Source organism: Thunnus albacares, chromosome 13 (genome assembly GCF_914725855.1).
Source record: "Thunnus albacares chromosome 13, fThuAlb1.1, whole genome shotgun sequence".
Taxonomy (NCBI): Eukaryota; Metazoa; Chordata; class Actinopteri; order Scombriformes; family Scombridae; genus Thunnus; species Thunnus albacares.
In genome coordinates, this window is record NC_058118.1 from 14,530,683 (window position 1) to 14,555,337 (window position 24,655).

General features: G+C 41.4%; 1 protein-coding gene across 1 annotated transcript in view; it reads right to left on the bottom strand.

The window, feature by feature from the left end:
• Positions 1-19,779, bottom strand: part of mtnr1bb (melatonin receptor 1Bb) — a 42,469-nt gene extending 22,690 nt beyond the window's left edge. Inside the window, exon 1 of the mRNA XM_044369584.1 lies at positions 18,436-19,779. Coding sequence (XP_044225519.1) covers positions 18,436-18,643 — 208 coding nt within the window. The 5' untranslated portion in view covers positions 18,644-19,779. The remainder of the gene's footprint in view (positions 1-18,435) is intronic.
• Positions 19,780-24,655: the final 4,876 nt, after the last annotated feature.

Consider the following 24,655-nt stretch of genomic DNA (forward strand, 5'->3'; position numbering starts at 1 on the left):
CAGCTTCCGGAATTTAACCAATCAGAACAAAGTGGCCTCATTGGGAGGGGGGACTTAAAGAGACAGAAGCTAAAGTAGCCTGTTTCAGACAGAGGCTGAACTGAGGGGCTGCATTAAGGGCCAGTATGAGATAAATAAGGAGTTGTTTTTTGTTTTTGTTTTTTTTTTTACTGCAAATCATGCAAATTTGTTCCACTACAGCCCCAGAATATAAATATAGACATGGAAATGTGCATGATACGTCCCCTTAAATGGACATTTTAGAATAACCATTCTAAATGGGCCTCATTCAGAAACACTGCATACACACAAATCTGTGCTTAAACCATGTGTATGAACGTTTCAAGCACAAATGCAGGATTCATAATATATTCTTACCTGAATTTGTTCTTATTCTGCAAACAAATTTAGAACTGCCTTAGACCATGCGTATGCACAAATCATAAACGTCCCATGGTCTTAAAAAATGATAGTCAATATTTATTCAATGTAAACAGTATATTAGAAACGCAATTATTTTAAAAATGATTGGGCCTAAATGTATAATATTTTAAAGTGTGAAATTGCTAATAATACACTATTTTCTAGTCATTAAATTAATAGCTAAGACGTTGTAATCCATAAATCATCATCATAAATGTAATGAAGTTATTAATATATTAAAATTGTCTTGTTCCCACTTTTAGATGACAATAGCTTATATATCGGAGTTTCCATATTGGAATGTGACATTGATTAATTTCCCCCATCAAATTTGGCCGTGATATATGCAACTGGTTAACCAGCAGCCTGTTCAGTGTCCTCACAGCCTGTAAGTTCAGTAGTGGCAAAGGGAGGGGAGGTGTGCTTTCAGTACATCATGGCCTGTTGTGGACAGAGTTGAAACACATTGCGCACCTGGCGCAGTAGTAGAGATTTATTTAGATCACATCCACAGATTTACACATTTACCAACTTTTTATTTTGTCATGGATGTACTGCGTGGTAGGGGTGCAAAAGGTATGCAGGCTGTATAAAGAATTCACAATCGGGCTCCAAACATTTATGCATAATGACATGTTTACCAGCCAAATCTGCCTTTTCTGGCTTCTACTTCTGAAACTATTACTTGCATTTCACTAGCGGTAAAGTTTTTCTGCATTTTTACCATCACAGTCCTCTTTGCAATGAGTGACAGCTCTCTCCACTGCCGCACTGCTCCAACAGAGCTTTCCTTATGAAGAGAAATAGGGGTGTGGTAGTATGCTAATTATTGGTAGCAGGCACGCACCTGTCAATTTAGAATGATTCTGATTCAGTAACATTTGCACAGTAGTGAGAACAAAATTGGCCGGAGCGCACATGATTTTGTGTGAGCACTTATTTTGTGCGCAAAATAAGAACATTTCTACACACATATTAGTGAATGAATCCCAATGTCTCTTTTGCTCAGTCTTAAAATCAAAAGTATAAAAATAAAGTTTCAAGGGATAAAAATAAGGGTAAAAGTAGTAGAAGGTCATTTCCATTTTACCACCAGTCTCAGATTCTTTGAGCCTCAACTAAATTTTGAAGGACTAGACTATGCATGAGCCAAATCAACAACTGCACGCAGTGTCATTAACACCACTGTTTTGACCTGGCTCAGGTAGCCACAACAAAAGGGAGACATACCAGTGTTAAGTTTTAACAAAAATATATTGTATTAAACCAAAATGAACCAAATTAAGGAATTAACTAATTGTGTGTGTGTGTGTGTGTGTGTGTGTATGTGGCGTGCGTGCGTGCGTGTGTTGGAGGGTGCATGAAAGCAAAAGAAATAACTAAGGCAGCATAACTAAATCAAAATAAGATGGGTGCATGAAGGGAGAAGCGGAGAGCTGCAAACAACAGCAGCAGCAACAAGCATTCAGAGCTGCGGCCAGGCTTTATCACCTGGGAACACTGGCACCAGTTGTTCCCAGGTGGGCTAACAAGCCACCTGCAGAGCAGAGCAGACAGACAGGTGAATAAACAGCAAACCAAAGATGACAGGGGTCATCCCGTTAAGACCCTTTAAGACGAGGTCCCAACGCGATCACCGAAAAACCAACCTAGACTAAATCACTTAACTTACTTAGAAAGTAATAAAGAAAAGAAAAGCACAGTAAAAAAGTACACACACACAACCTTCATCCTGCCCTCGAACTGCTACTTGCCTCACCCATCCTCAGCAACCCTGGTCCCTGAGAGGCAAATGAAGAAATCAGGTGAGGCAAGAGCAATCCAAAAAAGCAGGATGAAATGGCAAACTAAATTAAAACCCAAACAAATTACAAAACAAAACAGAAACAGTACAAATAAAAACACCACAATCCCTCACTTAATCCACTGAGGCCGACTACCCAACTCCAGCTAGAACGAAGGTTACTTTTGCTATTGTAACCCTAGTTCTATCAGCATAGGCGGAGCCCTCCACTGGACTCTATGGGTACTACTCTCCTCCTATCACGCGCATGTGTTCGCCCACTAAGCTCTCCATAAACATAGCCAGCCAATCAGGACATGCCTACCAGAATACAGTATATAAGGCAGCGTGCTTTCTGTCCAACATCCCACAACCTCTTCAACAAGCGGTGTGAGAGTGGCAGGTCTCATAGGTGGAGGGCTCCAGCTGTGCTCATAGAACTATGGTTACAATATTGTAACCTTAATTCTATCTCACACAGGCTCCCCCCCTCCGCTGGACCCTGTGGGTACAGTTGGTGGAGCCCGATGAATGAATCTGACCCAGCCCCACTGATCCTGACCAGCTAAAGGTTAATCGCAGTAGCCCACCTACTTCTTACAGCCTAGGCCACCACAGTGGAGAAGTAGGGGGCCCCAGCCAACCCAGATAGTATACCACTGAACTGGGTGAGGCCATGGCCTAATCTCACAGGGATCTACTGTCACACAACAGACCCTCTGCACACTTCATTCCTCGGGTCATCAAGGATCACAGGAAAAATGCGGGTGTATCATGTCCAGAAGGGGGTCAGATGAAACACGGCTGAAGCACACACCCACTTTTTTCACCAGTCCTGGGTTGATCCAGTGAGCAAAGACTGTGAAAGGGAGCCCAACATGTCCAAGAGATAGAACTATATGAATGGACAGCGTGTAGACCAAGACACTGTCATGCATATGTCTTCGACACTCATCCCACTAAACAAGGCCGCCAACACTGCCATGCTGCATGTAGAGTGTGGGGGGACTCCAGTGGGAGGGTCTCTTCTTACCTGCCTATGGGCTTGGGAGATGTACTCACAAAGCCACCTAGCAAGGCGTTTCTTGGATAGGGCTTTTCCAGCTACACAATCCCCGTACCACATGAACAGTTGCTTTGTGCATCTGATGGGGGCTGTGCATTCAACATAACATGCTAACAGGTGAACTGGGCAAAGCAGATGCAATTTTACCTCCCTGTCCCCCATATGGGGTGGAGGGCAAAATACATCCAGCTGAATAACCCTTGACCTGAAAGAACTCTGTATGTTCTTAGGAACAAAGGAAGGATATGGTCTGAGAGTAGCTCCACTGTGGTCACTTTGAAGCAGCATGCAGCTGGGGTGAACTAACAGGGCGCTTAGCTCACGCACTCTCTTAGCTGCAAGCAGCAAATCTGTCTTGAGTGACAAGGCCTTCAGAGAGTAGCACTCCAGAGGCTTGTAAGGGTCCTTCACTAGAGCCTCAAGCCCCAGAGGCAGTTCCCATTGCGGGGTAGAGGCATGCATCATCGGGTGTTTTCTCCAGACCCCCTGCAAGAACTGTTTCTCAAGAGGGTGGCTAAAGACTGGTCTGTCACCAAAACCCTTGTGACAGGAAGAGACTGCTACTGCATACACTTTAATAGTGGTATGAGACAGCCCGCTATCCAGCAAACACTGCAAAAAGGAGAGAATAGAACCAACTGCACATCAGGGGATCTGGGCGGCTGTCAGCAGTCTACACAGGGTAGTGGTTGCTGAACACCTCTCTCCACGCTGTCTCAATCGAGGCACTCAATCAGAACTCATGATGGTGTGTGCCAGCTATGAAGCTGGATTGATGAACTCTGAGTCTACTGTCTTCCAGCCACTGCAGTGTGGCATCCAGGTTCATCAAATGCTCTTTCTCTGTCTTCCTGGTGATAAGTATGTTGTCAAAATAGCATTGGACTCCAGATAATCGACTCAGTATCTGATCAATTGCACGCTGGAAGAGAGCTGGAGCCAATTATTCCAAATGGTAATCTACAGTACTGTAGAGGCCCTTGTGAGTGACTATCATTAGCAGCTCTCTTGACTTCTCATTGACATGCATCTGGAGGTATGCTTAGTTGAAATCAATTTTGCTGGGTTTTTTTTCCCTCCAGTCAAACCAGTGAACAGATTATCAATATGAGACAGTGGGTATTGCTCAGCCTCCAGTATGGGGTTTATGGTGATTTTGAAATCCCAACAGACCCTCACAAAGTCATTTTCTTTTATGACCGGTACAATCGGAGTGGCCCAGTCACCTTGGCTGACAGGTTCCAGCACCCCGCTCTTGATCCTAGGCTGATTCAGGGCTCTGCTTCAACTTTCAGTTTTAAATACAGGCCAGTCTGGTATGATTTCCTCAAGCCACAAGCAGCTTAGCAGAGATGGAAAGTTTCCTTTAACCACATACAGTGGTAGCTTAGCTGTTAGACTGTTCACCAAGACCGTGACATCGATGAACCCTTTTGTTGGCACTGGCTCACCAGTTTAGGTTTTTAGGATGAAACTGGATGGTTGTAATGGAAGGTGCTGCAAAATTTTTTTTAAACAGCATCAGACACAAGGGAGATTGCCAAACCTGTGTCAATTTCCATGTGCACTGGTTGCCCATCCAGCAGTGGAGAAACCCAGTATCCCTCTGGACCTCCAGTAACTGACAATACATACACTGCTGCCTCGTCTGATGTGCTGCTGCACACACCCGTAGAGTGGCTTTGATGCACACTATGTACAGACTGTCTCTTTTTTTTTGTGTTATTTTTTGTGCTGTGTTTTGAGTTGTTGTCTCCCTTACTTTTGCAAGCATGTCACATGGACAACATTTGCTCTGAGTTCCCATTTCTTCCATGGAGCCCTTGTGCAGTTTTCCGCTTGTACTGAGCGGACAGCGTGTCCATGGCAGCTAATTCCATAGGTATGCTAATTTCAAGGGATTTTTCTAAGGTAAGTGCACTTTTGCGTTTCTGTGCAGCTTCGCTCCGCAGCCCACATCATGAAATTCACATGTTCTGCCAGCTTCTTCAGTGCAGCTTCAAACACTGTTACAGACTCCCCTTCTTCTTATTTCCTCTTATGGAAATGAAAATGCTCAGCAATTACCAAGGGCTTTGGTGAGAAGTGGGCAGCTAAGGTAGCCACTATGCTGTCATAGCTTTTGGGCCTGGGCTTTTCTGGCTGAACAAAGCAACGCAGCAAATTGAAAGTCTTTGGTCCCATTGCACTTAAAAATGTCAGCACAAGCTTTGTTCTTTCAATACCGTTTGCTTGCACAAAATAATTGAAATGCTCTGTATAGGAGCTCCATTGCTCTGTATTTTCATCATAGGGGCCAATGCTACTGAACATCCCTGTCATTGGTCAGTGTTCCTAGCCTTGTTAGCAAGTTTCTGTCTGTTACAAAAGCTCCGGTTAGCTCCAGTTACCAGCCAGGTTGTTGTCCAATCCAGCCACAATCCAGCACAATATAGTGATGTGGCACAGGAATTAAGCCCAGCTCCATACCCTTCATCAGTATAAAATCCCCCTATTACTATACCGGGTGAAAAAGGCAGCACCAACTCCACAATAAATGACTGTTTAGCACCTGTGTCACACAGCAGCTTTGTCGGAACACACTTTTCACCACCAACCAAGGACACAACAGTGTCAAAGATGGATGGCTCAAAACCAGAACCAGTTTTGGGACTCAGGCCCGAGCCCAGACTTAATTTCACACGTAACGGTCTCTGCTCCAAAACTTTAGAGCATAGCATAGCTTGAGCAAACAATGGCGAATGACACAGAGGCGATGGTGAATGACACTTTAACTCTTGACTTTAACAGTGGACACTTGTCCTTCTAATGACCCTCCCCATGGCAGTATAATTACACACTCTGGCACCCTCAGGCTGCCCCCTAAATGAAGGCGTACGCAAGGAACCAGGAGAAATATTTGCACCACCACAGGAGTTACCACACTTCATCCCCATTTTTCCAATCACCCCAAAAACACGTCTCTGAAAAACTACCCTTATGCATCAACACAAAATCATCAGCCAAGTCAGCTGCTTTAAGTGCAGGACAGGGCTACTGTTCATTTACATAAGTGGCAATGCATTGAGGGATGGCACTTTTGTTCCAACAAATCAATTCACAAAGATTGTCAAAAGTATCAACTTTCACAGCTGAGCACCAACACTGAAAATCACAATCACAATCACCCTTTACCCAATTCCTGAATTTCTGGCAATAGGCTTCAGGGACCAACTCGTATGCTCTTAATATAGCCAACTTCACTGTGTCCAAAGCATCCTCATCAGCTGAATACGCCTCATAAACTCTCCCAGTGAGGACAAACTGAAGCATAAGTACTCTGTCCGAATCTGGTCAATTTTTTGCATCTGTAACATGTTCAAAAAGAGTGAGAAAAATGTCAGGGTCACACTCATTAAACGTCAGCATCAAACACAAATTTACCACAAAATCAATACCACCCGCTGCAGAGACAGCAAAAGCAGAATCCTCTGTACCAGACCCCCCCAGAGAAAGCTTGCCCTTGCGGATTAGCTGAAATTTGTACAGCTCTAACTCCATTTTCATTTTTTCAGTGCTCTGCCAAGTTTTCTCCATCTCAACTTGCTTTTGCAACCTCTCCAACTCAAGCTGCTTCTCCATGTCCTTCTCCAACTGCCAAAGTTTCTCTATCTCAAGCTGCTTCTCCATGTCCACTTGTATTCATAACTTCTCTTGCTCACACTGCATGGCTAACAGCTGCTGCTCAAAAGTCAAACCAGCTGTCTGCACAACTGCTAGTGCAGACACTGGCACAACCAATTTTTTTTTTTCTGTAACACACCTCGTTCAAACAAAAATGCCAAAACCTCATTTCTAATCCCATCCTGAAGTTTTTTCTCTATAACAATAATGCCATAATGGTCAGCTATTTGCACTAACTGCTTCTTTTTACAGCCATTTACAAATGCCACCATAGACACCTAAAAACCCCGCAACAAAGAAGCCATAATAACAAATTACTGATACAGACAATAATGTGTTCACTATCGGACACACACTTGAGGCACAAGTTAACCCTGACAGAGAATTTCCCCCTCACTGTCTAAACAAAGCTTACTACCAACTCACCTCTTTTCTTGTGGCTTGCAGCAGGTATTTACGCTCTGAAAACCAGCGGACTTGTTAAGAGAACCCACAAAATCATGTGGATGTGCCCCCAAGACAGTTGTCCGAAAACAACTGACACTAACCACATCGCAACAACACTACAAAAAACAAACAAACAAAAAAAACAAAAAAACAGACAGAACCCAAAGGGGAAATGCCACTACAGCCTAAGAAGAAAATCTCTGTATACAGCATATCAGTAACACCTACCTTCTGTTCAGCACCTGGCAATCCAACACTGGGTCAGAAACAAACACTTCCAAAGAACACATGGTGTATCTCCCAAAACCAGAAACCCGAGCTAAACCAGAGCTGTTCTGGCAAACAAAGCACACAGCACTGACCTGGCTGAAGCGGCAACAACAAAAGGAAGACACACCAGTGTTAAGTTTTAACAAAAAGATATTTTATTAAACCAAAATTAGACCAAATTAAACCAAATTAAAGAATTAACTAAATGTGCAAAGTATGGGGTGTGGAAGTCAGTGGGATCAGTGGTGTATGTGATGTATGGGTGGTGTGGCTTTATGATGTTATCAGTTGTGCTGCGAAATCCACTGGTTGCAATCTGAACACAAATTCCTGTATAAATTAAATATAAAATCACTTTCCAGATGCATTTAAAATCTGTATCATACTCTTCACCTTTGGCTCCTAAACAGTCTTCATCTACATCTCCGTGCAGTTACTTCCAGGAGTAGATTAGAAAGTGGCTTCCATCCTGCTTCACTGTCTCTAACTGCAAACACTCTGTTTGTCTTGTTTGTGAATTCGTTTGCATGAATAGAGCTCTGTACATCCCTGCGACACCTCCCTCCCTGCTTTTTCTATTCTCATTTTCTCAACCTAGATTGCCCTTGATTTCGCATGTCTTCTCTATATCACCTCCCTCCTTTCATTCTCTTTCTCCTCCTTCTCTTGCAGCAAATCCCTTGCTTCTTCCACCTCTTCACCCACTGCTGCCTGAGGGTTTTGAGAAACTGTTACATAATGCACTTCAAATTATCACAATGCATGTATTATGGATATGGGGAGATACAGCGGGCATTACGGGATTTGATAAGAATAGAGGAATGAAATTACCGATCACTTGCTTTGCAGATTAAATGGGTCAATCTATCATGTTCATGGTTATTGAGATTAAAGAAAATTGTTCTGTCAGCTGCTGTGTGTGTGCATGCATATGTGCAAACTTGTGCTACTGAATCATCCCCCATCTCAGCACTAAAGTACTGATAACAACTGGGTGATTCTGATGACACATGACAGTAGTTCTTACATTGTCTCTGCTGTGCGCCTCTTCCTTTTATAAAACAGCATCACTCTCCTCCTTTTCAAGGCAAAGGATTTCAGCCCTTTTCTTCTCTTATCTAAATATTGGGCTGTCTTCCTCCATTTTATAGCCTGTGTCCTTGTCACTTTTCTCTTTTTGAGCTCTTCCAAAACCATTGCTTCCGCATCTCTCTCTAGCCTTGCTTCTCTCCTTCTTAGCTCTTCCTCTTTCCTTCATCCAGCTGTCTGTGTTCAAGGGAATTACAGAAGTCATGCTTCACCCAAAAGATGCAGGACAGTGTCTGGGCATCGCTCAGGCTGAAGAAGAAGCTGCTGAAAACATCCCCAGCAGTCATGTCCAACCTTCACTTCTGCCTAAATACTCACTGAGTAAGACAATAAAACAGTAAAACCAGATGATGAAAGAATTGTATGGCAAAGCCTCAACACATACAGAAAATCCCCCAAAGCCCTGCAGACACTCTCCTCCCATGCATTATAGATCAGTGGCAACTCAGCTCCCCTATGGATTCTACACAAAACTACATGATGAAACTAGACTGAGTGGCTGATATTTGTCACAATGGGATGTATAATGGGATGTCAAATGCAATTTTCATGCAAGATTCCAAATGATTCAATATCAAGTAAATGGATTAATTCAAATCAAACTAGCAACAGAGCCCCTGTGTCTAATCTCTTCCCCCTTTCTTTTTAAGCTACAGCTTAACACTCCTCTATTTCCATTTCGCCCGCTCTGTGATCTCTCCCCCTCCCTGCCTCCGTTTTCTCCATCTCCTCTGTTACGCACATGAAAAGGTTCCAATAGGGTCATTGCTTGGATGGTATGAGCCTGCTTTCAGCTGTCTGGTTTGGAGAACCCTTTTTTAACTGCACATCAGAAGGATGAGAAAGCTCCTCAGGATTAGAGAAAATCTGACTGATCTTAGAACCTGTTCAGATGGCTGATCTTCTGTTTTGATTTTAATGAATTAAAATCAAACATGCAAGTGCCCCCATGGCAAAAAAACCCTTGGTTGGGATCATAAATTATAGTAGAACCAGAAAGGATCTGAGGATGCCTACTGGGTCATAGTGGAAATGAAGGGCATAACTATGTTTTGAAAGTGATGAGTAGAATATTAAAATCCATTCTAAACCTAAGAACAGAGAAGAGATGCTCCCAAGCTAAAATCTTAGTTTCTGCATTCTGTAGGCTTACTTGCTTGGGATTTTAGTGATGCAAGAATAAGAAGAGATACACTAGTATAGAAAGAAAGTAAACCTACACTGTTTGAAACCTTAAAACAAGGGTTGCAAAGTGCTTCATGTCAAAAAGATCAACTTTTTTATCAAAGGAACTTCCTACTATAGTGCACCCTTTGTGCCTCACACTCTTTTTTTATCTGTTATTTTTCCAACATATTTGATATGGATTGGATGTGTTTCTGGTTTGCTCCTTGTAATTTGTAGCAGTCTAAGACTCACCAAGACTAAAATCTGAACATGATCCTGGAAACAGCAAATGGATTATTGCTCAAAGAAGAGTAAATACACAATGAACTGGAAGAGAAATTACATTTACCAACAACATTACCCACCCATGTAGACAACTTATGATTCCTATTTCTGCATGCTGAACTCTTACTAAGTTGTTTCTCATTAATGTCACTTTGAAACACATTTCAAGTGTTAAGCAAAGCAATTTATAACTATAATAAAAATCAAACTATTACAAGGAAATTATGTTAAGTTGTACTTTTATGTAGAAATGAATCGTAGAGTTTTTCAGTAGTTGGTAATATCACATTTTGAAACAGCGCAATATTCACTGATATATTAGGACTATGATATAATGATGTGACATATCTCAGCTAGGCTTATCTCTTGCAGACACTTATCAAATGAATCCCTTGTGAGCATGTAACAGAAAGAAAATCACTGTGCGTCATTGTCTTTAATGACCTATTACTCAGATTGACAGTTAATGTACATTATAACTATAGAAAGGGCAGCAAGATGGTGTTCGTGTTCAGAGAGGTCCCTTGCAATAGTCTGCCAACAACCACCTGTCTTGTCAAAAATGTCTTTGAGCGAGACACAGAAATCCCCTATACTTATTCAGTTGGGAAACATTCTGGATTAATGTGTCAGCTGAATGCCTAAAATGTAAAGATGTGAAGTGTAGACTTAAGAACTGTCCAATAAACTAAAAATCTAAAATTGTCCATTAGAAACTCAACACACCAGTTCTCTGACTTTATCACTTCTCTCACATTACTTCAGTCACACATGTGCACACGTTTGCAAACTTTTGAGGATAATGTTTTGACTTGCATTCATTTACTGAGGCCGAACACTTACAGTAACTCTATCATAACCCCTACATACCCTGTGTACAGTAACTCTTAACCCATTTGTAACCAAGTCCAAAATGTTAACCATGAAAAATCAGCCTTTTAACATGTCAGGACCAGCATAAAAGTACTCATGTCCTCAACCAAATTGCCATCAGAAGTGCCTGGATTTTAAAAAGTTGCTTGTCACAAGTATAATTAAACCAAACAGACCATAGACATACACATGTACATGCTCGGTCTCTTTCTGTGGTATTAATAATTTAATCACTTTTTCATGTTTTATCAATGTAAGGAAAACATAAAACGAACTAGAATTAACATGTTTCAGCACCATGGAGAGAGTGAGATGAAGAGACTGGGTTTGAGTGTTTCAGCACCATGGAGAGAGTCTAACGAAGGGACAGGTTTAAGTGTTTCAGCACCATAGAGAGACACACATGAGGTGAATGAGTTTGAGTGTTTCAGCACCGTGGAGAGAGTCAGACAGACTGGGGTTTCAGTGTTTCTTCACTGGGGAGAGAGACAGTGATGAGACTGAGTTTAAGCGTTTCAGCACCATGAAAAAAGACAGTGAAGAGACTGGGTTTGAGTGTATCAGCATCTTGGAGAAACAGACAAAGAGACTGGGTTTGAGTGTTTCAGCACCAAGGAGAGAGACCAACAAAGAGAATGGGTTTAAGTGTTTCAGCACCAAGGAGAGACAGACAAAGAGACTGGATTTGAGTGTTTCAGCACCATGGAGAGAGACCAACAAAGAGAATGGGTTTAAGTGTTTCAGCACCAAGGAGAGAGACCAACAAAGGGACTGGGTTTGAGTGTTTCAGAACCATGGAGAGAAAGACGAAGAGACTGAGTTTGAGTGTTTCAGAACCATGGAAAGAGGCAGGAGGAGAGAGACTGGGTGTGAAACACTGCACTGAGTAGGAAGTGTAATTTCAAGCCTCACACCTGGGACACACTGCCTACCTCGCCCTGAACAGTGCTTGTGCGTCACTGAACTGCTGTGGCTCCCACACATGTGGTGTCCACTCAGACAGTGTTGCTGGTGTGGCACTGTGACTGCAAGCCCTACATTTCTACATAGACTTTGACTTTCATAATGGCCATAATAGAATGTTTCATATCATTTCATTATAAATTTCATTTATATTTATTTAAGACAGAAAAGGGTTAAGAAGTGTGTGCTCAATTATGAAAAGTGAATAATAATATGTAAGGCGAAAGCGTCTTTCTTTCTGATGGGCATGGTGGGGTCTGGTTGGGGTTATTTCTGTGTCAGCCACATACAGTCCTCACACAGGACAGCTTTTTTGTATTGACTTTATATTGATTATTCTGCCAGTTAAACCCCCACTGTCATGGCTACAAGTGAAGAAAAGCCCTCCATAATGACTGACTAAGTCCTGACTAACTGTCAGGAGGGAAACTGACAACAAATAAGAAATTAGCAACACAGAAAGTGAGCAGGAGTTGAGAAAGACGGTCCGTGTGTCACTAAGTGTGCTGGAGTTCCCCTCCAGAGAGGCTCCCTGCCCCAGTGTGCACTGCACAGGGGCAGGGAGGCATATTCTACAGATACAGACATTGAAACTATAGTGAAAGGTGTAATGTTGCTGGTATGATGTCAATATGACTATCAACAGACCATTTTCACTGCCTTTTTTGCTGAGAACCACGCAGGTCATGTGGAAAAAAAATAGGCGAGATGTCAAATCTCTAGATGACACATGTGGCATGTGTGACGACTGTGTGGCTGCTCTAACCTGCTAACATGGGCACCAAAATGAAAAGCAAGAGGTTCCACAATGCACACATGCTGCTCATGTAGGCAGTGTGTCCCAGGTGTCAGTCTGAAATAAGTAATATTTAAGGCCCGAGCATGAAAGTGCGAGGAACCTATTGTTTTTGTAGAGATTATTATTAAGATCATATTATTGGATGGTATTGCATTTTTGAAGAGCTTGAGATGTTCAAAATATCACGAAAATTTGCACATGTCAGAACTGGCGAATATTGCAAAGTTCTGTAGCAATTGGGCTCGTGCCTGGCCAGCAGGTTCCATACCGCCCCCTATGTTGGGATAAAATTGCTTGGATGTTCATGAAATTCGGTGGGACAATTGTTCTCATAAAACTTTGCACCCATGTTCGGTCTAGTAAGTATTTTGATTTGATATCGCATTTGATATTATGGCATATTGGCTCTATAGCACCCCCTAATTACTTTCAGAGGTGGCGTAACCAAGCAGGTAACTCCCGGTCTGAAGTGAAGCCAATGCAGAAGTGCCGTAAACCTGCATTCTTTCTAATGGCCATCAGGAGGCGACTCCACTGGCTGCAAAAAAAAAGTCTGATTGCATAGAAGTCTATGAGAAAATGACTGTACTTCTCACTTGATTTATTACCTCAGTAAACACTTTCCTAATGCGTTTATGGTCTCAATTGCTAGTTTCAAGTCTTCTTCAATACATCATGATGTTCATTTTGTAAATTATGGCCCCATTTAGAGTGAAATAGACAATAAAGCAGTGTATGCTTTAGGGCATGGCCATGTTGTGATGTCATACTACCATGGCAACAACGTTGCTAGCGAAAAACAGGCATTATCCCTGTTAACCATAGATTATAAATGCACCATGCTAACCAAGCTAGCAGCTAGCGCTATGGTCAGCTCCACCCGTCCAAATATGGTCACTTCTGGCTCCAAAAATTAAACATGATGATAGTCAAATCCAAGATGGTGATGGTCAAATCACTACACTCGAGGTCTCAAAACGGCAGTTCATAAACCAATGGGTGACGTCACAGTGACCAAGTCCATATTTTTTTACAGTCTATGGGTGTAACTTATGTCGTGGCGTAACTGATATGTGATATGGGTCTTGGGTTTGGTCGCAGCAAAATGGCTCGAGGGCGGCCCCTAGAAAATTTCAAAATCAAAGCCCCACCTTTGAATTTGACATAAATGTACAAAATTTGGAAGGCAGATGTACCATCTTCAGACTTTTTTTTAAAAAAAAGCCTCTTGGAGCCATACCCTAAGTCTGACTTGTGACTTCAAATTTGGTATATGACACCTGAAGACCTTTGTGTTGCTAAATTAGGAACCTTTTGAGTTTTAGTGGAACGCCCTTGTCCTGGTATGCCAGACAGTTTTGGCCAAAAAATGAAATAGGAAGTTGTTGTAACTCGACTTTACATTGTCCAATCGACCCCAAATTTTGATTTGAATTGACTGGAGTCCAGGCACGACCACACAGAAATGTCAATATTGAGTCACAGTCATAGCGCCACCTACTGACAATATGTAGTCAGCCTTATGTGACAAACATCATCTGATTTACATGAAATTTACATGGTGTAGTCTACACATGATAGACTACACCATGTAGTACACATGACGTATAATTATTGTGTGTTCTCAAGCGCCATGTAGTGGACACAGGAAGAGGTATTTATCTCCTTTGTGCAACATCATGAAAATGTATATGCATGTCAGGCAACCTCCACCAAATGTATTGCTGCATTAATGATCCACTTGCGTAACACTGCCTACTGGAAACAGGAAGTCAGCCTTATGTGAAAAACATCATCCTATTTACATGAAATTTACATGGTGTGGTATACACATGATATACAGCAACATGACACATAATTAGTGGGTGTTCTCTAGCACCACATAGTGGACACAGAAAGTGACAGCTAACTCCTTGCAATGTCCAATAAGAGTCCAAGCCTGAAAACATCTACATGCCTGCAATAAAAGCCCTTCAACTGTGGCGCACCTCAACATGCACGAAGGTGCGAGGGCCCAATCATCACTGCTTGCAGCTTTAATTTAAGCATTACTCTCTGTAGCGGCAGAGAGCTTTAGAGAAAAAGTAACTGGAGAGGGAATGAGAGGGAGGGGGAGAGATATGATGTAAATAAAGTCTCTTTGAAGAGAGTCTCTGTAATGTGTGACCCTGTCTAACTCGCTTTGAAGGTTTGCAACACCTAAGCTCCTTCAAAGACAAATCTCAGGGGACAAAAACCTCTGCCCCACACAAGTGTACAAGGCACTTTTAACATACTAACACACACACCATTCATACAGGAAAGCACAACATCACAATAAGATGTGTATGACTTTTACTGTACTTTATTATCCCCTTTATATCCCTGAATATGCTCTATGTGTTACTACGTGAAGGCCTCATCTGTAAGAGTGCTTGTATGTGAGTCAAAGCTTTCCTTTAAAAAAGACAAATTTCAGGGGACAAGTGGTTCTAATGGATCATGAATGCATTCATGTTTGTGACTGAACGTCTGCAGCAGAGGCTTGCCAGTATATACAGTACAATAGCATATAATGAGAGAGAAAGCTCTTTAAATTAAACATTGTGGAGTTTGAAAAGACAAAAGGGAAAGAAGTGAAAGGGCAGAAAGGTATTGTGCAATCCCTCTACAATTAGCTACATGGCCGACATGCACTAAACTTTTGATTTGTGTGAATTACAGATATCTTGATGTCAATTCAGTGTAATAATAACAATAAGTCTGTACTGTAATATTTACTATTATTATGTATATATCACTATTGTGTGTGGGTGAGACTAAAGCAGAATTAGTCATCACCCACCAGCCAAGCATCTGACGAAATATTGCAGTGAAACACTCAGCGGTCAGTTTGTTCTCTGTTCCGCAGGACGACACCTCAGGGACTTATGCAAAGCTATGACCACTGTAGTGGCTAATCATGTGTTACCCTCTGCTCCTGTTGTTATTGTTTTAGGTACTGTTGTTAAGTTAAGTATTTTCCCATCTAAACTGTTGAGTGGGTTGTTTCAGTCTACAGTATTCATCCTTCGGGTTCATGACTGTGGGTTCAGCTCATTTTCTGAAATGCTGAGTGGACTGTTTGAGTTGAGAGAGATCAAGGCAGAGATGCACCATGTGAGTGGCAAAATGAAACACAATCTAACTATAGAGGAAACAAGAGGAAACCAAGAAATGGATTTTAAAAAAGGATAAGACACATTTTCCAAGAATATCTTGAAATTAAGCAGGCAAGCTGTAAGCTTTTTTTTTGTATTATTATACACAGTAGTCTTATCTGGTCTACTAGATAGTCTCAATGGGGCAAACTGTAGACATGATTTAACAGAAGATATGTCGGGTGTCCCTGTGCAGGCAATTGTTCTTAAGATGAAAAGTTATAATGTGTCCGATAAACGTGTTTTGCCAAAGGGCAAACGTGATCACAGTACAGAGCATGATCTTATCCAATATGCTGATTTTTATGGAAGGGTTACCATCGTATGTGCTGTGTGAAATTTACGTGGGACAAAAACTACCTGAATTTTTCTTTGATTCTCGCTGGGGTCACGTGACTGTATAAAGTCACTGTATCATCTCATATTTAAAAAGGTTCAAGCAAAGTAGTGCAGGAGTGAAAGTGAAAAGCGATAAAGATGTTAAACATGCTCACTGGTTACAAAGACCAACTCTCCATTGAATAAGTCATAATCTCTGTTTTATTCACCCAAGAGGTGAGAAGAATTCTGTTTGATTACATTCAGTTCTATGAATGTAGCTATCTTAAGTCTGTCACTGTGCGTAACGTTTAATAAGATAATGATTAATAAGATGCTTTTATGTTATGCTATACACATGCAATCACTCTTGACATATTGATCCTGATTTACAAATGTGTTTCTTAATTCTTAACTTTTTGAGTTCCACTTCTTTTTAACAGCGGCAATAAATGAAAAACCTTGATTCGAGGTGATTCAGCACTATGAATAAGCTGAACTTTACCTAGACCTTAAAAAATCCATGCTTAAGTGCAGAATGTGGGGTGAGTCTTTCTCCGAAGAGAGCATTGCATTCAAACAATCCAGTGATCACTGTGTCTATCTGACTGAAAAAATAAATTAAGTTTTCCCATGTGAATCAATACAAGGAGAGGTTCATAATGTCCTTAAATGAAAGGATGTAGTTGTTTTGGTTAATCCTCCAGGTATTTTGCCCATCGTTTAATAAGGAAAAAAGATTCCTGGTTACATCCTGCTGGCTGAAAAAATAGTTGCTGATGCAGCTATGCAATATGCAAATAAATGCATATTTCCTGCCCTAACTGTTGCATGATAAAGTACAAAATAGATGGTCAGCAAAGTGAGTCAGACTTCACTGCAAAAAATATCCATCTTGAAGTTTTTAGTCTCACATTTATTCTTAAAACAATTTCTTTAGCAAATTTTAAAGATCTGCCATTAGAATGAAATATAGGGTAATTTCTAGTTTAAAAAAAGTGTCAGCAGATTATACTGAGGAGATGAAAATAAACAAACCAAAGCCAAACATAAGAAACGTGATTCATGCGTGATTCATGAGGTTGATTACCACGACTACATTTTTTTTTTTTTTTTTTAGCTGCAGCAAGAGTTCAGTGAAAGTACCCTTCCATGCTTTATGATTCGGCATTATGTTTGACTGTAGCTGCATGAGGTCTCCTGGGTAATTTCACACATTCACATCGGAAAAGGTTCATCAAGACCATTATAGTCAGCTTTTCATAAGGACTCAACTGTGCTTATTAACCAGCTCTTACACAGCAAGTGTGAATCAGATTACCTTTGAACTTACTGGGGAAGAGTGCAAGAGTGAGGAGAGAAAGTGACGGTAACAGTACTATAGTGCAAAGAATCAATCCAGTTCTCACTATAGCAGCGTTATATAAAGTTGTGAAGACATAACTGGCCAGAAATAAGTCTTCCACACACTATCCTTCAACTGGAAATGTATAGGTTATCTCCCTGTACCAGACATCACTCTGTCCATATCCTGTTCAGATGCCCTTCAGCAATAAATAAAGCTTACACTATATGGTGGTCTGGATAATGCTGTCAGCTATGTAGCCAATGCATTTAGGTTGCGTGCAGGCTGACAGAAGTAGGTTCACACCCAATCCAAAAGTATGAATTCAGCTGAGATTGTGTGTTGTAATTTCACTTGCATTCCTACTTTTTTTTTTATCTTTAAATTGACTAAATTTCACAAAGTTAGTTTGGCATAATTTCTGTCACTGAGGACACTGGTGACAGTGATATGGGCCAAAGTGCGTTCAAAGGTCTATGGGTCATGAAAGTATGAAATGCGCACAAGCAGATTAGAGAAAGAGGTGGCGGATTAACGCAAACTAAAATGAATCTACCCAGGATTCATACCATTTTCAAACACGGGAATAGACGAATTATTATGGAAATTCATAATATCATAGTAATGAAATTTAAAAGAGCAAAAATGAGATGTGTACCTCAAAATATGAGTTATTATTAGTGGTTGTGATCACTAATTATCGGGTTTACCGACCTCTGTAGTTATATAAAATTAGGCTACATCATTGCATGGGACGAATCTTACCCGCGTTCCTCAGTTTGCGGTTCCTGAGCACCGAGATGATCACCAGCAGATTCCCCAGCACATCCACCACCGTGGTGAAGATCAACACACTTGCCAAGATTGCTATGACCCAGGCGGGGCGGGCGCTCCCCTCCGTGGCCAGTGTGCGCTCTAGCTGCCCCAGCCGTGGCTCTGTCCGGTTCTTTATGAGTGAGAATGTGTCCGGCATTACTGGCCCACAGCCCAACGCTGCTTCCAAGTCCCAACTGTGTCTTATGTCCCGCAGGTACCGCCGGTACCGGTGTGTCCTAAATGAAACATGGAGCGCACCTGGGTGCCTCCCCGAGTTCCACAAGAACGCACGTCAAGTCTGCTACTCACAGTAGCCTATAAAGACAATATGAGTTACTTAATATTACGGGGTGATCACGTGTGACCTATATAAAGTTACAAGGACTCTTGTCTTTCTTTATCTTCGCATAAAAGTCATCCCTTCACGTGCCACCAAAAGCTCAGACACGGCGCGGTTCCACACCTCCTCTCTGGTGAGGAAATGTAAATTATTTGTCGTTTAGACAATATCTCATAAAGGAAGGTCCAGACCACTCATATTTTAAGTGCCCATCCTTTTCAAGTGTCCCTGGCTTGCTGGTTGGCATTTCTAACTCCCATCCGTTTACACGTGCCTACATTGAAAAAAAAGAAGGCTATTCCTCTCTAAAATGTCAAACCATTGCACCGCCTCGGGAATCCCTCTGATTTAATTTGCTGTTCTCTGAAAAAAACGGAGGAACGAATGATCTTCTCTAACCATTTGAGATGTCCTTGCCATGCGCTGAACTACGACGCAACCGGCGCTGTGCGTTGCGAGGCGGCACTGTGGTAAATATCACGGAGAAGCCCTCAGTCAGGCACACAGCAGGACGTGGAGAAATCCACGGAGTGAAGACGGAGAGAGACACGGCTTCACAATCAACATTTTCACCTCCGATTTGGCTGTATGTGTTTATCCCTTTCCCTCTCCTCTTACTGTCTTTGACTTTCTCACCCCATCCCCTACTACCATACCGAGGTATGCGTGCAAACAAAGGCTTCCCTCCATTTCCCCTACCTATTCCCAGCGTGACTTCCCAGAATCTGTCTTTGATCTCTGCACAATGCTCGGAGGTGCTCTAAGTGTGCACACAGCGGTGGGTCGGCATGGGAAGTCCAATCCGCACACTGTGACTTATGTGGAGCATTGGTCATACAGATGGGTGAGAGAATATTTTCAAAGTACAATAATTAAAGATCAAAATCCAAATCGGACTGTCATGTATTTAAATAATTATAAGGTTTATTAAAGCCAGTGGCAATGCGTTAACATTTTCACACAAAAAAACAAGATGAAAATAATAATGAAAACAGTAAGAGCTATTTAGAGTCTCTAAATTGCAAACACAATATATTATTGATTGAACCAATATCCCTCAGCAGTGTGTTCAAGCCTCCACCAGGGTGCCATTTTTGGAATCTGGACTAAAATTCCCCTTTGTGCACAGTGCAGTCAGAGCAAGTGGAGGTGGCAGTCTAATCCCATGCCGTCCGGAACGTGGACATCTGATGGCAACGGTGCAGTCAAACTCTCCATCAGATCCAGTGGATTCATATGTCATCGATACTGTCAGGTCCGGTGGTGACACATTGAGGCCAGCGCCATTCACTTGTTTAACTTTTCACTGCTGTGTACGGCTGCACCGGATGCCCTCAAGCACAGCAGCAGGAACAGATTAGAGCGGCCCGTGTCAACCTCTGAGCAGGGTGATTTGCTCCACAGGCCTGATGTGATGACCAGGAGACAGACAGTTCTGGCTCTGAGGTCAGCCAGATAGGCAGACACATATATACACTTTGAATATGGAAACAAATCTAAAAGCATGGGACACTGCCCAGTGCCTGGACCTGAGTGAATGCATAACAATATCACACATCAGGAAAACCGATGGCCTTGATGGTGCAAAACACAAAACATTAATCTACTAACTGAAAACTGGCAAGTCCTGATAATGCTGTTCTGGCTGTGATAGACATGCTCCATAAACTTCTGAATCTATAGTCAATGCGATTGCCTGCTCTGAGAGAACTCTCATATTATCTAAAGCATTCGCATATGGCAGAGAAACAAGCAGTTTTGTTATGGGAATAAAAGCAGCAATGGCAAACTGGTCACAGCAACTGGGTATCAACACTGTCCTCTACAAGAACCAGTCATGTAAATGCTCCATATGGCCATTTTCTTCATCCTGTACTCTACGGGACAATATGGGTTTATCAGTATTGATGATACAGTCTTCAACGGCCAGCTCTCTCAGAACCGTTGTTCCGCAAAGAATTTTGTCGAAATCACCAGATGGTGCCACCAAAACAAATGTTTGAAAAATTGGGTGTAAAGTAAACAAGAGAAAACTGGCCTGGCAATAGGTACTGTAGATATTTCCCTGTTGCCAGTGCCTTTGGAAATAATGTAATAAATGTATTTGTACTGCATTCAAGAATACAAAAAAGACATGTAATCTTTTAGTAGCACAGCTAATGAGATGACAAACAGGTTTGGAGGAAGAAGATGAGTAGCATGCAGAGTGGATACAGAGAACATGCTTTTGATATTGTAGTAGCTCATTATAACACAAGTGAAATGCTGTGATTATTAAAATATGCATATTAAAGGTTTTTAGATGTATGAACTGATAACCATGTGGGTCAATCATTGTCATAAATAATTAATTGTGTATTTTAGATGAGGGGATCAAATGATATTGTAGTGTTTCATATGATAATAACTCAGAAAACTGCACTATTTTGTTAATGTTCTTGGAGCATGTGTTCTCTGTAATGCTTTGAAGTTCTTTCAAGGTGTAATGTATAATATATAACCATGTTAGAGGCATTGTTCTTGGGCAATGTCGGTCAGTCGATCCGCCACTTAGGTCCAGACTGAAATTTCTCAACTGTTTGAATGGGTTGGCATGAAATTTGGTACGGACGTCCATGTTCCTCTCAGGATGAATTGTGATAACTTTGTTGATTCACTGACTTTTCATCAATCACCATTATCTAGTCAAAGCCTAATGGACTAAATTCTTAGAAAACTAATGACATTCCCATCAGCTTGTGTGTTAATGTTAATAAATACTTAATACTCAGTTAGTAAAGTGTAATTAACAATTCTAAGGTTGTCTGGTGTTTACCCTCCTCCAACATTACACTTGCTTTGTCTTTTCAAGTAATTCATAAAGAAAAACCACTCTAATGGACCATTTGACCACTTACCTTTTAAAAAAAAGGGCTGCAGAGCATCTGGACCAAAATCAATTTATTAACAATTTAATGACATTTGTGACACTGCAGATATTATCAACTGTTGTGAGTTCTTTTTTAATAACTTCAAAACATTTATAATTGCACATGAGTGAGATGACTCTTTTGTAACTGCAGGAAAAATTGATTATTAGAACGTTAGCAAAACCCTTAATAAAGGGAGCATGATTAAAAAGTGGTACCATAATTTAGGATGCACTTGCAGTATTGGTACTGTTGTGCTTGGTTATTGTTTTGAATGCTCTTTAGGAATCACATTCATTATATGATCATTTGTTTGTCTGTTAGCTGGTAAATTTTGGTGGAAAATCTCAAAATTTTACAAAAACTGCATGAAATTTGGTGGAAAATGGGCCCCAAACCAAGGAACGTTTAACAAGATTATGGTATGATCTGGATTTAGAGTATCTGCCATTACATGATTATCATTTTTAGCCACAACGAGGAAACTGATAGAGATAAAGACTTAGAGGTCAGAGGTAAAGATGGTAATCCCAAGGGTATGTCTGCAGTGTCAAATAATTTTATTTTTTTATTTATTTATAATGTTCATGGCAATGATAGGAATAGTTTCTTTAGTTGTTTTTAGCACTAATGGAGGTTTGTGCTCTCCGGTTGGCTTCAAAGTGTGTTCATCACACAGTCTCATGCATTATGACTGTTCTAACATTAGACTTTACAGTCCATCTTACATCAGATGGACTGTAAAGGTTACTACCAAAGGCATTTCACGCTTGCACAGTTCATCAAGAGCCCAATAAAAACCTTACAGTTGTGGCAACATCAGCAAATCTAGTTGCTTATTCTGGTGGCGATCATGAAACCCCCCTGATGATCAAAGCACAATATAAAGCAGACCTCCTTCTTCTTCAAAATCAGATCTCAGCAGTCTCAAGCATGACAGTGTACCAATTCGTCTGAGCTGAAGCAAATAACAACCTGAGCTCTCAGGCCCATGATGCATTCATTCTGTTTCACCTCTGTTTAAGGCAACATTTCTTTATAAGATCAGAAAAAAACTGGGGTACATTGTAATAAAGTCCAACAGCGTAACACTGAAGGCTCCTGTCAAATCAGCCTAGCAGAGCTCAAGCCAAGGCTTATGGAGGTTAAAATAAACATATCCCAGATAATGGGATTCAGCTTTTTCTGTGCTCATTACGTAGTTTGCAGAAAGTTGCCATCTTTTCCATCCAAAGAAATGTGACAAAAGTTTGAGACAATTACTGCCTTTTAATGCCACACAAATGTGATAACGTTCAGTAACAGTCGAGTCGTGGAATAATCCAATGACATTTATGCACTTAAATCACATAAGAAAATCCAAAATCCAATAAAGGACATGAAGAGTAGTTAACTTCCCCGTCTCATACATAGCAGTTTTGCAGGCATATGCCAGAGGATTGCCTTAGTAATAATCTGTTAAAACAGCAGGGGGAGGGGGAATGATGGGGTAGGGCTGGTACACAGCTTCCACCACTCAGTCACACACAGCTGAGGGCATCTTTCTGATGTAAATTCACATCCTCATATGTGTATGTGGACGTGACCCCTTTCCATTCAATCCCTCCCCCCCTTTTTTATCAGCAGTGTAGGCATATTGTTTCTGATTATGCTCATAAGATTAAAGTATTCGTGAATAATACATGTGATGAGATTGCTTTAGACACTGAATGCATTTGTAACCATTACGGTCATGTGAGTGTTTACGTGTGTGCATGCATGTGTGCCTGCGTGTTTATGTTTATGTGCGTGCATGTGTCCATGTCATCAGAGGCAGATGTTAGGCACATACAGTAGATTAGGTCTGGCTGGGTGTGTAATCCTGGTGTTACTGAGAACAGCGTGGATTTATAATCACCCACACAGCTACCCCTCAATAAGCAGGAACAGGGGAATGGTAATCTCTCTTACTTTTCCCACTTCTCTACTCATCTCTCGCCTTCCTTACATGATCTATCCTTCATTTCCCTCCTCCTCTGTGTAACACCCCTTCATCCTTCTGTCCATCCCTTCCCTTCCCTGCTGCGTCCAGCCAGATCTAGAGGAACGTCATTGTGAAAAATGGAGCATAAACGAAGAAGAAGGAAAAAGGGGGAGGGGGGGGGGGGGCTTTGTGGGGGAAGAGAGAGGTTTTAAGTGGCTTAGCTGATTCTGTGGTGTAAATGCCAGATGGTCCAATGAAAAGCCAGCAGAGCTAAAGGGACTGGCAGGTCCTCATCAGTTTTCTCTGATGCATGATGAATAAACACAACAGTCACTTTGTTTATGGCTCTCTCTCTCTGTCTCTTGTTTCTCTCACACGCCATCCCATTTGCCTTTGGTTTGACCCTGTGCCTGTCACTAGGATAGCCAGCATACTTAGAATGCGTTAAATAAGAAAGACGGTCATCAAAACAGTGTGCCATAGAGAGTATGTAAATTATTGGGACATGTTACATAATCCTTGTCAGAATAACTGAATAAAGTGTGAATCTGGATGAATAAATTGCTTGTAGTTTTTTTCCTCTCACAGACTAGACAGCAGGACTTTTTCTACCTATGCTGTGTTGTTTACATTTCTGCTGTTTATTCTGTTTGCCACACATACGGCTGGAGGCAGAGGTAGTGTTACGTAATGTTTTGCCTGTAAGGATGCATGTCCTGTAGGTAATGACTCTTTGGCAGGATCACAACAGAAAAGAAAAAAAAGAGAAAGAAATGAATTGCAAGATTCAGAGAAAGCTGACATGCCACCTGCACTTTTTGGAGAAGTCTGGCTGTTATCACTTGAGACATCTTTAGCATATTATGCTAATTGATCAAAATCCCATTTTCTGTGTTGCCTTGTTGTGACAGGCAGGGGTAATAGAGGAAACATAAATGCAGCTGTTGTGATCACAAT